The sequence below is a fragment of the Toxotes jaculatrix genome, chromosome 13 (genome assembly GCF_017976425.1).
Source record: "Toxotes jaculatrix isolate fToxJac2 chromosome 13, fToxJac2.pri, whole genome shotgun sequence".
Lineage (NCBI taxonomy): Eukaryota > Metazoa > Chordata > Actinopteri > Toxotidae > Toxotes > Toxotes jaculatrix.
The window spans coordinates 18,176,660-18,191,162 of NC_054406.1; the positions used below are offsets into that span (position 1 = coordinate 18,176,660).

At 38.9% G+C, this 14,503-nt stretch overlaps 1 protein-coding gene across 2 annotated transcripts in view; it reads right to left on the reverse strand.

The window, feature by feature from the left end:
- The window catches only part of LOC121191559 (CMP-N-acetylneuraminate-beta-galactosamide-alpha-2,3-sialyltransferase 1-like), a 62,049-nt gene that overhangs the window by 3,698 nt on the left and 43,848 nt on the right, over positions 1 to 14,503 (reverse strand). The window contains exons 4-7 of one of the 2 annotated variants that reach the window (XR_005895120.1): positions 10,072 to 10,251; positions 7,962 to 8,007; positions 6,823 to 6,942; positions 3,951 to 6,526 (exon numbers count right to left, since the gene is read on the reverse strand). Coding sequence is in view for 1 of the 2 variants with exons in the window: in XM_041052738.1 (XP_040908672.1) it covers positions 6,353 to 6,526; positions 6,823 to 6,942; positions 7,962 to 8,007; positions 10,072 to 10,251 (520 nt within the window). In the remaining variant the exon portion in view is untranslated. Of the gene's footprint in view, positions 1 to 1,501; positions 6,527 to 6,822; positions 6,943 to 7,961; positions 8,008 to 10,071; positions 10,252 to 14,503 lie in introns of those variants that run through there. The other variant, XM_041052738.1, reaches the window with a different exon arrangement.

The window sequence follows — 14,503 nt, forward strand, 5'->3', positions numbered from 1 at the left end:
GAGGGTTTTGAAATATGAAATAAAATATATGTGTGTCCTTATTCACTGGAAGAGATAGAAATTAAATGGTGGCTAAGTAGACTCCATACAGTGCAGTGCATTCTATTTCTCATTACCTTTCTATGTCCATTGTCATGATCTTATACATAGATAATCAGTAAGCCAAACTGAAAATTTAATGTAACATGTACAGTGCGTAAAGGCTATAATATATATATAACTATAAATACAGTGGGAGTGAAGAGGACTCCAGAGCCTTCAATGCATTCTTCATCTTATAATGACTCATAAGAGGGTTTGTGCTTTTATGGAGAACAATGTGTCTAGGGCATAAAAAAAAACCTTTAAAAGTTTAAGTGTTATTAATACAAAGTGTGAGTGTTGATTCAGCAACCACACTAATTGCATTAATTTGGGAAAATGAATGAGTTTCTCCCACAGCAGCCTCAAAACAGCTGCACTGTGAAGTCAAGCTGTGAAAAGCTGAGCTGCTCCATCATGAACAAAAAAAAAATAAGCAAAGACAGTAAATGCGTAACAGAATTCAGGGCCGACTCTTCAGGGATAACAACCGCAGCTTAGATAATCTCATTTCAACGCACAATTTTAAAAAACAAACATCCTATTGAAACAATTTATCAGTCATTATTTTCAGACGCTGTATCCCGATGGTATCACATCATGTGTTTATGCAATTATGTTGATTCTCTCAGCAAAACACTGATGTGAAAGCAGAGAATTGTTTTCTTTTGCATTATAGAGGAAGAAGAAATAAGAACCTGCTGGCATTCACACATTTTTATTACATCTATTCAATGGAAGAATGAACAAACTTATTACTGACAACCACACAGAGAAGGGCACTCAAATGAACATCCCCTCACTATTTAATGCTGACTAATGACCATGTTCCTGATTTCATCTTTTAAATCAAATGAAACGATAGAAATGAGATGAGTATCCACAAGGAAAAACAGAATCCTCCGAAGAGCAGAAGCAGGAGAAATAAGTTAAAAGTTGTTGCCATGAAATATAGAAGCTGGATATTGTTCAGAAACAATTACACTGTCCATGTACCTCACAAACGGCATGCATTGCTCTTCAAATGAGGGACATATTTTATTTATAATAATCTTGTTTTGCATTTGTCCAGTGCAATCAAGATTAATTCATTTACTCTTTCATGTGAAATAGATTTGGGAGGCATTTCTCTTCACTCAGTATGCAAGCTACTACCCATCCAGATAATCCCCTCCCTCCACCAAATTTGCATAAAGTTTGTGAGATGCATTATTTATAATTTATTAACCTCTGTGTCGTTTTCACACATTTCAGCGAAAGAGCTCCAATTGTATTTTACAGTATTGTGTGAGTATAACTGAATTACTGAATAATGCAAGGTTTTCATTATTCACGTCTCCCACACAAGACAGTACCAAGTACCAAATCAGTGACCCGAACTTTCTCTGACTGAGAAAAATAATCAATGAAAATGAAAATGTGAGTTTTCTGAAGGTGCTGCTTTAATGGTTTTAATATAACTACTCAACAATTAAGACCTTAGATCTCAGCTGGCTGGAAAAGCAGATGAAATACAGGTGTGCAACAGGCTTTGTAATTATGCTTATTAAACAATGAATACAGTTTTTAAAGAGTTAGTACTAAGTCATCACATCAGTCTTGTAAAGGACAAATCAAGTGATGTACATGTTGATTTATGTTCTTGTCCACTAGGTGACAGTGTCCCCTGCAGAACAAATGTTCATCACTGTCATCTTTTGTGTCAAATGTTATACATACAAGGTGGTTGACATATTTGAATAGAGCAAATATTGTGGTTTTCTTTCTTATCGGTCTGCTCTCACATGGAGAGGACACAGATCATGAGGACACTGACCAGGCAAATATCCCATTATGTACCAAGGCACATGGAGCAAATCATAGCCTATTAGAAAAGCACCGCCACGCTCAGCTCCTGACGAATCTGAAATGATGCAACATTTCAGATCAGAGATTTGTTGGTAAAGATGATAATCTGAGGGCAGGACAAGTGCTTGCGTGTTTCTTGAAGCTATGAAACATTCAGAATTAACACATCTACAAGTTCAGCAAGTGCAACTAATAATTTCAAGCCTGGACTAAACAGACAAAGGCTTCAGAAAGTATTTAGACCCATTCAATTGTAAATGGATAAAACTGCCATACACTCAATAACTCACAATGACAAAGTGAAAACATGTTTTTAGAATTTCTTGCAAATGTTTTAAAAAACTGTAATCTCTCATTTACAAAAGCATTGACACACTCGATTCAGTACTTCGTGGAACCCCCTTTGGCAGCAATTATAGATTCTTCTTCTTCTTCTTCTATAGCATCTTCTTTGGTAAGTCTCTGCAAGTTTGGCTTTGGACAATTTATCTCATTCTTCTAGGCAGATCCTCTCAAGCTTGGTCAGATTGGATGGGAGGCATCTGTGAGCTGTCATCCTCAGATATCTTCACACGTTCTGTGGGGTTTGTCTGGGTCTGGGCTTTGACTGGGCCACTCAAGGACAGTCAGAGACTTGTCCCGAAGCCTCTCCAGCATTTTCTTGGATGTATGCTTTGGTCATTGTCATGCTGAAGGGTGACTCGTTGCCCTAGTTTCACATGCAGTCTGGAGCAGGTCTCTATATCTGGTTGCATTCACCCTTCCCTCAATTCTGACCAGTCTCTGCTGTTGTGATGTTGACACCACTGTGCTTCACCCCAGGGGTGGTGTTAGCCAGGTGATGAGCACTGTCCAGTGCTGGTCAAAAACAAGAGTTTGGAGTTATTGTTACAGAGTTCAATTTTGTCTCATCAGACCAGAAAATCTTTTTCCTCATGCTCTCTGAGTCCTTTAAATGTCATCCGACAAACTGTAAATTGTGTGTCCTTTTCTAAACTATGTCCAAGGTAGACTTCAATCAAGTTCTAGACTTAAAAAAGTAAAAGCAAACTAAACAGGAGGACCATAGCAAAGGGGCTGAATACTTTTGTAAATGAGGCTTTTTGGTTTTTGAAAGTGGCAGTTTTATCAATTTAAAATTAAATTCACAACACAAAGTCTGTGGCTCTAGCTTTCCGAAGCCACTGTGGCTGTGTTTCAAAACCCGAGATGTTGTCATACCCACCTCACACGTACCCAAATTTTTCTCTGAGAATCTCTGAAATGGCTCCATTGTATGTATCATGCATGAGATTCTTTAAAATTTACACTGTTTACACAACAATAACATAAATTTTACCAATAAGTCTAGAAATAACAAAGATAATTACAATAGTACAATTGATGGTAAACTTAAGTCTTACAAAAACTTCCATTAAAGGCACTTAACACCTACTTTTCATTAAAAATATGTCACCGTGTACATTACAAATATCCAGTATGCCATTGACTTTAATGATAAGGCACCCCTGTGTAGGCTGTATAATATGCTTCACATATAATATGTATACATGGGTATGTATAATAATTGCTTCACTATAGCTTTACTCCCAATCCACACTTCATTGCACGTCTCCTTTAAGGACACTCAAAAAATCAACCCCAAGTTCTTTTCACCACTGTTTCCTCACTTTGTAATGAGACATGCAGTTAAAGGGGGAAAAAAATCATATTCACTTTTAGATGCCTTGAACAGTTAATACTGACACTGACACAGCCTTAGCTGTACTTTGTTACACTGTGCTGATAGCTCACTCTGAAGCAAACAGGTCATGGTTAATCAGATCAGGGAAGAAACTGCCTTTGAGGGCACTGTGGTCATGTCCATGCCAGTGCTCTGAGCTAAATGCTAATGTCAGCATGTTAACATGTTCACAGTGACAGTGTTCATATGGTGAAGATGGCCGGTATACTTTTTACTGTTTTCACCATCTTAGTTTAGCATGTTAACAAGCAATCGTTTGCTAATTAGCACTAAGGACAAATTAATTGTCATATCAGTTTAACATCAATTTAAATTTTACAACTTTTAGGTCAAGAAACTAATAAACAAGGGTTTCAGTATATCGCCACGATAATTTCCTTTCTGGAAGTGTGAGATGGCTTTGAAACACCATTTCATGTTGATAGACACAATTTAAAGAAGATACAATTGAACAAATTGATGAATAAATAAACTTGTAATGGGATCACACCAGCTGCGATGCCCGTCAACATTCTGACCCATGAGAACTCTGTTGTCATCATTATATTATTACAGGAGTTGTGATGCCTCCGTGTTGACAAAATCTGTCCACAGACAGACAGACAGACAGACAGACAGACATAGAAACACCTGCCAAAGTACTCAAAACTGCCTCTGAGGTAGTTCCAGCCACAGTAGGTGTTTCCAGGTCCACATGTTGCCATGATAACACTCACTGACTCACAAGGTAGAAACAAAACCAGCCATGCTGTCACAGCTTGTGAATATGATAAATCAGAGTGATGTTAAACACTTACTCATGTGGTGAAGGTTTTCCAAATGGAAGTTGTTGGTGTGTTGGGGTGATTCATAACCTCAGTATTTCTAAAACCCTGCCTACGGCATTGTGGGTAATCTGTAAATGTAACGTTGTAAAATACACTCACTAAACACTTTCTCAGGAACACCTGTGCACCTGCTTATTCATAAAATTATCCACCAATCGTGGCAGCAGGGTAGTGCACAAAATCATGCAGATACAGGTGAGAAAATTTGGTTAATGCTCACATCAAACATCAGGATGAAGAAAAATCTGATCTCAGTGACTGTGGCATGATTGTTGATTGGTGCCAGACAGGCTGGTTCAGGCAATCTTCTTCTTCTTCTTCTTCTTCCTCTTCTGCAGTATTTCTGTAACTGCTGAAGACTGGAGCCAGAAACAAAAAGCATTCAATGGGGAGCTGTTCTGTGAATGGAAACGCCTTGTTGACGACGGAGGTCAGAGGAGAACAGCAGGACTGGTTGCAGCTGACAAAAAGACTATGGCCACTCAGAAAACTACTCTTAATAACTGTGGTTGAGCAGAAAAGCATCAATCATTTTGATTGATCAATCATGGCACAGCCTTTCTGAGTATTGTTGCTGACCATGTTCCCTTTTTTTTGGCCACAATTTACCATCTTTTAATGGTAGTTTTCAAACTAGCTTCATGGGCATGACAGAGTTCAGTAAACTTCAATGGCCTCACCAGTCTCCACATCTGAATCCAGAAGAACACCTTTGGAACGATCAGGAAAAGAAAACTGGCAGTTTGAATGTGATGAAATGATGTGATGAAATGATGTGGACATGGAGCAGAATCTCAGAGGAAGGTTTCCAACATCTTGTGGACTCCATGCCAGAAAGAACTGAGGCTGTTTTGAGAACAAAGGGAAGCTCTACCCAGTATAAGTATGGTGTTCCTAATATGAGTGCTCGGCGAGTGTATGTTCTTTGGTGCTTATTTTAGGCCTGATTTTAATGTCCCTGGGCCTTGTCCAGCTGTGTTTTACAGCTGCAATCAGACAAGCAAGACGCAAGTAGCTCTGTCGTGCAGGTAGTTTATGAGATTCAGAATCAGTCTGAGTGATGAAAAAGAGAACTGATTTTCCTCATACCTGCCATTATTATAATGGAAACAACCTTCACTGCCATATGGTGGAAAATGATACTGAAGTGATATATACAACATAGTCAGTGGTGCGTTTTGTTGTGAAGCTTATAACAGTAAGTTTGTCGCCTGTCCTTTTGTACTGAAAAAAAAAAAGCTTCCAACATAGCCTACACATTTTATATTTCTGAGTGGCTATTCATAAATGACAATGATGAATTTTGTACAAAATCCCCCTCTCTATGTCTGTACATCAGCACTGTGATTATGGCACTTTGTCTGACTACTGCTGTCAGCACAGCTTATTTTGTGTCAGTGTGTGGGACCATTAACATACAAAGCTTCAGGTGGCCACAATGGTTGCCAGTGAAAATAAAATAAAGTGTGTACACATACTCTATGATAATACTAAAGCCTTTATGTATAGCATGCTTGCTGACAAGACAGTGTCTCTTGTCTTCTTGTCTGTTCACTCCCTGTCCCACATTTGAGTTGGGATTACAGATTCTGAAACAAATGGCAGTGTTGCTTTTGTCTCGTCTCGACAGTCTGTCATGGTCTGTGTCTGGGATACAAAGAGAAGAACAGTTGCTTTGTCAATGGGAGTGACATTTCTCAAACAGTAGCTTCAGTGACAAACAGAAAGCTGGACAGACTGCAAGAGTTCATGGGAAAATGTCTAAGGAAATCATGACAAATTGTTCTTCTGGCGTGGGGTGAAGTAAAAATAATCACTGAAAGGCTGCTGAGGTTCAGTTGGTGGCTTGGTATCATCTGCCTTTAAACATTCGGATTTTGTGCTTGTCTGCCAGCAGCAGGGTGACATTATATTCGTAATCTCCATCATGGACGCCCGTGTGTCGGAAAGCTCCGGCCAAATGGTTCTCCTCCCAGTAATGGTGCCAGTTCCCATACTGGTCGGCCCCGAATCCAAACACACTGACCTGGAGGAGACAAGAAACAAAACCACTGTGTCACAACCACAGCAAAACATCATGCACACAAGCTTTATGCTTTTATTCATCTGTGGATTTTGCTCAGTTTTCACAGCAGTTCTGATCCACATATTTTTGATTTATTCTTCAAAACACATTTTAGCATTATTCTGAAAATGCAACAACAATAAAATATCAAGGAAGTCGTCCTTGTATAGGTATCCCACTTTACTGAGGAATTTAAGTAGCTCTTGTTTGTCAGGGTCATGTGCTGTGTGTACTTAACACAATAGTTCACACTTTACCTCATCACATATGTGGATAGCAAACAGTAAGCTGAGGAAGCCGGTTGAAGGATATCGTCCGTGACCCTCGAGCCAAGACTCGTAGACGTACTTGAAAAATGTGGGACTGTAAATTAATACCTGCAAAAGAATTGTATAGATTTCAGCTTTTTTTGCAATTTAATGAGAAAGCAGAAAAAGATTCAGGTTTGAGTTGCTTGCACTATTTTACAGTAACATAAATAACCAGGCAATGAAAAAGAAATATCAGATAGAATGAATGTTGCATATCAGCTTTACAGCTTCATGGGGTGGGGGGCGGCCATGGCCTAGAGGTTAGACAAGCGAGTCTGGAACCAAAAAGTTGCTGACTTGAATCCTTGGATCAGCAGGAAGAAAGACGGGAGGTGGGGTGGGGGGGGGGGGGGGGGGGGGGGTGGGGGGGGAGTGAATTAACAGTGCTTTCCGCTCCCACATCATCTACAGCTGAAGTACCCTTGAGCAAGGCATCTAATCCCCAAACTGCTCCCTGGTCACTGCAGCACTGCTGCCCACTGCTCCCAGTGTGTGTGCCCACTCCTTCTAGTGTGTGTGTGTGTGTGTATTCACTACTTAAATTAAAAATTAAATGCAGAAGTCAAATTTCCTGTGTGTGTAAAACACACTGGGGCAGTCTTCTTCTTCCTTTTCTTCTTATTTTTCTTTTATAACCCATAATCAGTCAAAAATATAGTGTACTTTTGAGAGCTTTGGCCTGGGGCTGTTTTTAATGGTTTGGACTGGGTTCCTTAGTTCAAAGTAAAGAACACAGTCTACTATGCTAGCACATAGATTGAAGAGTGCCACTCTAATTTTAAGTGGCATTGTCTTATACTGCTATTTTTTTAAATACCAATTCTTTGTGACAAAATTTGGAGAGAGTCCCAGCCAACACTAAGTGAGAGGCGGGGTACACCGGGGACGGTCTATCACATGAGATGTTTAATAATCACGTAAACCTAAGTCCTAAGTGTAAAGTTCAGGAGTCCGCATACCTTTGACCATGTATGTTTTCATCCAACTTTGGATTTTTTTTTAAATACACCATAAGCAAACAAAAGTTTACTTTAAAATATATTTAAAAAATATGAGATTAGTACATATAATGTTTTTAAACTTACCTTATCTTTGTTTGCCGTTATCCTGGACATGACAGGTATGTATGTGCTGTAACACAAAAAATATCAGGGACTTAAAGTCTGGGCTTTGACTGCTTTAAAAATAGTTGGAAATGTTGTTCTTCTGAACACAGTTCCGCTTGTTTCTCTACAAATCACTAGAACCACATTTTACAGTACTGAGGACATGTCACACCCAGCATCAGGAACATTACAACTGTCTGAGTAGAGATGGTTAAATATTATGGGCAGATTTCAAGGTCATGTCATGTTAAAAGGCCGTCAAGCAACACGCTCACTGTCATGTTCTTTGTATTTTGTATCTTTCATCACATGAGAACATGCAGTCCAAGTTGGTGAAGACAGGGCAAAGCTCAAATACATATGAGAGAGGCTGTTTGAATAAAGGTGCGAGCAGCTCCTGTGAGGCGGCCTTTCAGTTTGCATATGAAAAGTGGCTTTAGAAGACTCAGCATAGACAGCAACAGGAGCCAGATGTAGAGCCCTACATGCAAAACTTGTGTGTGAAAACAAATCATATGACACTGATAAGAATTTAAACGTGCAAATTCTACATAGAGCCTGTGGAGATTTCATCACTAACGACTGAGATGAAAAATTACGATTGCACAGAAAGATACAATCCAGACAAATGTTTCCAATTAAAGTGAGGTTTATCAAGGCTATTGCCTCTGCAGCAATAATTAGAACTCAAAGATTATACAGACTGGTCTAATGCTGTTAGTGTGTGCTGTACAGTGTAACAGCCCATCCAGTCCACCTCTGATTTGTGGAGGAGGAAATCAAAATGACCTGTCTTACTGGTACAGTACAGTACATTATACACACTAATGTTAAAAAATACATCCTTTAACACACACAGGCTGGACATTTTTTCATGTGCTTAAATTCCAGGAGTGTTGCTGTCTAAAGTCAGGAGTGTGAATTCGTATCGAATACAGTTACTCCCTTCGCACAGGTCTGTTCACTCACAGATCCCCATTTTAATTAATAAGACTAAAAAAATGCAACAGAAATCATTTACAACTCTCAGTGAAGATCAAATGGCTGCAGGGGTAAAGCTGACAGGACTATCACTAAAGTGAAATTTAATGATGCAGAACGATTGCTTTGGCAGAGTCGGAGGACAACTGCACATTTATAGGAAACATTTGTTTGGATTTACTCGTCCTTCTACCATCTAACATGTTGGCGTGTTTGAGTTATTGGCAGCGCCATTAATTGGCAGAGGCTTCTTTTTTTTTTCTTTTTTTTTCTGGATGTCCACTAATCAAGCTAATGATTACGGGTCATTGAGAATGAATAAGCTGAAGGTGAAATGTACTGGAAGATTAAAACTGAGTGATTATCCTTGTTATGGCAGTCTGACAAATAGGAATACTGAGTGAGCGTGATTGTTGTGGTAATCTGGTATTTGAAGAGTGGAAATGAATCCGGGCTCGATGCATCGTAATGCCTTCACCACTTTTAAAATTCTAGGACGGTAAAAGTTTTTGAATTCTGCTTTCATCGACAAATGGGATGGTAAATGAAGCATTTCCGCTCCACACATTTCCAAATGAGAATAAAAGCACATTTATTTTTTTCCCCAATGATCATATTTTGGGAAAAAAAATATATAAATCAACATAATAGGGCCTCTTTCGATTGTAGAATTTATTTGTATTACTGTGCAACAAGTTGCACAATAACTCTGACAAATCATCACCTTATTGTGTTAATATGGCTGAAATGTTCCTAAACATTAGCATTAGAGCAACATTAGGATTCATTTATAACCATGTTTCCAAGTCCAGTATCATTTGTCTCATTATCTACTCAGTGCTGAAGCAAATATCAGCCTAAATGTTTTGCTGTTCTCACCAGCTAAATGCTAAATTGGGAGGCTGGCATACAGTATATTAGAAGTTGTAAACAGCTGTCTGCCACAGCTGGAAATGATATTGATGTAAGCACTGAAAATTAACCAAACAATAGTTTCAGACAGTCGACCCAAAACAACAGGTTGAAACATGCTAGTAAGCTCTGCAGAGCTGAGGAGAACTGCACAGGGATTCTTCACTGCGAGCAACACCTTACTAAGTACACTCACTGTTTAATGGTTCCCGTGGTGAGAGCACTAATGATCCATTGCAGATCCAGAGTCTTGAAAGGGATCAGGACCAGACTGGTGTTGTTGTCCAGGTCTATGGCACTCTCTGGATACATGACGTGATGAGTTGTTCGGGTACCCACATCCTCCTCAAAGCCACTGGTGGGAGCCTGGTTCATTCTGCAAGGAGATTTTTGTTTGTTTAACTTTCGTTATACTAATCCTCATAATTTACAAACAGGATATAGTAATGGACCATGTGTTTCATTTTAACAAATCCTCCAAGTCAGCCAAGCCACATGACACTGAGATGTGCAAACCTTGGTATAATATCACTTTTTTTGAAAAAAAAAAAAAAAAAAAAAAAAAAAAACCCTATTAAATATAGAGAAAGAGAAAAACAAAAAAAGCACAATTTGTCATTTGTCCTGCTTTCAACATGTTTTGGACATCCAAACAGCAATTCGGAACAATCCAGTGTCCATTTACGATGCAACAATTACCGCTTGGCAGGCTAGACGAGGAATCCCTATTATTATGTCCAACAATGCTCACTCAAACTGGAGCAGTAATTGGTGGGAACATGGTTTGACAGTGGCAGCTGGCTTCGGTCAGTGGAAGGAGGTGACACAGAGAAGGAAAATCATGAAGCTGACCCCCCGTGTGACTAGCATCACCTATGTGGGTGTTCCGGTCTGAGCGATATTATCTTCCTCATTACTGACTCTGAAATGACAGCTATATAACAACTTGACATTTCCAGCCTGAGCCTGTCAGGCCTCAAAACGACCTCCTGCAAGAAGCATTTTGTTTCTACTCTGTTACGGTTGATGAGATTTTTTTTTTTTTCGCCTCTTTTGTTCAAAAGAATTGCCATGAAATTGTACACTAGGAAATAACTCTTGGGTTTTAGGCAAATAGAACCAAAGTTAAATGAAACAAAATAAATATAATGATCAAATTTCCCCTCTTGTAAGCTCTCATTTCTGTATGTTTCTTCTTTACGTTTCATCATTCTGGTCAATTTTATTCATATGCACAAAATGTGCAATTTATTGTTCTGCTATATTCTACATACAACACAATAATGTCACAATATCAATTCTTAGACTAAAGTTAATTCTCTAATTAAATCTGCATTAATTTTTTGGCCATATTAATGCCTTGATATGGCTGACATGACAGCTGGCAACGTGTTAAAAATTGCTTATTTACACATACAGCAGACATGGAGCAACATTAGCATTCAGTTAGAGTTGTGTGTGTATGCTCTGTTTTGCCCTCTGCCAACTCTTGAGGAAAAACAGCTGGCTCTTGAGCTCCTAGACATTCCTCTGTGTTGACCAGTTTGTCTCTTTCTGTGCCTGTCTGCTGCTTCTGGAAACAAAGTTGATGAGAGCAGTGATCGTGAACCAAGACGGGTGAAGCTGAGTGCCATAAAAACCAAAACAAAGAGCTGAAAGTTGCTGAAACGCTCTGTAGAGCAGAGGCAAACTCCAGAGTAGGGTTAATGTCTTAGTTTTTCTATCAATCAAAGGTTGAATTAAACACAAACTAAATTAAGAACATATTAAATCAGCTTATTAAAATATCATAAATCATCTTATGGAAGTAGAGACATGATGCACAGTTCTCTTTAACGCTAACTAAAGCATTGCTACAGCTGTGAAATGGTAGGAAGGACAGACAGTCCTCGAGGACAGAAGTGTTATGTCACCTGTAATAAAGCTGCCGCACCAGATGTGCGTGTGTGGTGATCATCGACACAGCAGCAAATTATTATGATACAGCGTCATCAGTTGTTTCATCCTCGGAGGGAAAAAGGAGCGGGTACTTTACAGAATAACAATGTGTCATTTTACATGATCACATCTACAAAACTCACAGCACAGTCTGTTCAGTCCACATCAGAAACTGAGAGAAGGAGGAGGAAGAGCGATTGGTTTACTCGCCATTACTGAGTAATAAGTTGTGTTTCTTCTGTCAGCTGTTCGGGGAAGTAAAACCAGCTTTTGCCACCGCAGCATGTTGCTTTGTCTCTTTGAGGGATGAGCACACTCCTCGAAACCAACCAGGTTCAGGGCTCTGACTGAGCTAAAACTGCAATGTATGGAGAAAGAAAATGTTGGCAAGAGGTTTTATGGTGCAGTATCTCAGTAGAAAAGAACAGCTTTTGACAGGACTACATTGTTGGGTTCCTCCCTTCGTGGTAACTACAGCATCTGGGAATTTAAAAATTGTTCAGCAAATGGTTTCTTACTGTCTGAAGCAAATGAAAAAGCGAGGCGGAGGGGGCAGAGGAACACCACGCCACATATCAAAGAGTACAATGCGAGGAATTCATCACTACTGCAGCACATTCAGAGATATTCCACTGTAACACCAGCGTATTTTGTGTCAGTGCTTAAAGGTGAGGTTAGCTTTCCTTAGCTCTTCATCTACGCCTCTGCTATCACCAATATAAATATCTGTTGTATTTAAATGTTATTTTTGACCCACATTTGCCCAACAAAATATATATATATATATATATATATATATATATATATATATATATATATATATATATATATATATATATATATATATATATATATATATATATATATATATTCTTCTACTCTTTTTCTATATGCCCAAAGTCACCAATCTATTGCTTTTGTGTAACTGAACGGACACATCTTCGAATGTTTCTTAAATTTTTTTTACCCATTTCTCATGTTACTCTAAAGTTCCTCTTGAGATTTGAGAAGACTGTTTGGTTCCTGCACTCAAGAAGTTAACTTAAGTTGCTAAGTGGATTCAGTGAGCTGCTCATTCTCTTAATCTTGTGGGGGTGTGTGGTGTCAACTGCTCTAAGCAGGCGAATATTTCAGATTGGTCTGATCAATATTCAACTTCTGCTCCAACTCCCACCCTGGCACTGGAAATTTGTACCAGATGGACTTGAAACAAACTGGAGCGGATGTATTGAGCCTTTGAAAAGCCCATCTCGCTAACAAGACAGTTTGCTCAAGGCTTTTTACCCTACGTACACAACCACTCAAAAAACACGCACTACAACTGTGTCAGATGAAGGATGCTCATAAGATATTTAAGTGGAAGAGTGAAATTCAGAATGCAGGTCTTTTTGCTAATGACAGATATCTTGACCGGTGATTTATGGCAGAACTACATGGGGCTGCAAATATAAAGTGCCAGCACTTTAAGCATCAATCAAATTGAATTTAAATGTGCTCTTAAAGCTCAGACTGAAATGTGCAATGGTCTACAAAATGTTTGATGGATAGCCTATGTGGATTTCTACCTTTATAAAAGGAGAATGAAAATAAATAAATGAATAAATGTATTGTATTTTCCCCCTTATGTTCTTCAGAATTTATTTAAGTACATCAGTGGGTGAATACCATCATGGACCTGCATCAGATCAGATCAGAAAGAAAGAAACATCCATTACGGAAATATCACTGAGACTGACATTTTAATTGTTCATTAGATTTCACATCAGTGTATCATTGCTCAGTTTAGTGTCACTCTTGTGTAAACTAGGGTGGGTATAACTTTCAGTCCACCTGCCAGTGTGGATTATAGGCTGCTGTCTGTGCAAAGCCTGAGCGTTTACACTCTGCCTTAGTATCATGCCTCAGTGCTTTGTTATTTACACATAATATAAAAAGGTGTTTGAATGACATGGGAATCAGGGGTGAGTGAGGATGGTGGCAGAAGGATTATCAGTCAGATTAGCATTTCAAATGCTGAAATGATTAATAACTTTAAGAAATAATTATTATCAATTTAATCAATTTAATTGATCTGTGGTTTTAAGTGCCGCACTACTCAGTGCGGCTGCTTTCAGTTTTTGTTTTGTGGCCCTGTGTGTAAATTATTTGCGGATTTGATGGCAGATTTGAAGGTTGATCAGTGATCAGCAGCGACCGAGCTGCAAACTGTTCCATGGTCCATGTTGTGATGGTTACCATTAGGCAATTCTGTTTTTAGACTAGAATGGACATCTCTTATTCACTGTCCCCTGCTGCCAACTCCTGCTCACAACTCCACAGCTCTGGGCCGCCATAAAAATGGAATTTTTAAAGAGAAACACCCTCCACTAAAGTTGTTTTATATGCTCAAATCTCTCATTAAGTGGTGAGTTCTATTGTTTATAATATTTGGTTGAAGGCAGTGACAGATATCCCTCTCACACTCAGATGAAACCAACAGAAAGTTAGGACCTAATGATATGCATAAACAATCATTCACAGTAACATTAGTGCTGGGTTTCAGTAGGAATGCTCTTACAACTTTTGGCAAATTTCACTATGTGCATTGACAAACGTCTCTTTGATCATTTAGCCATTAGTTGGTGATTTGTGGAATATCTGTGATCCGGCTTCCATTTCTCACACCGTGGCAAAGTAGTGAATCACTTTTG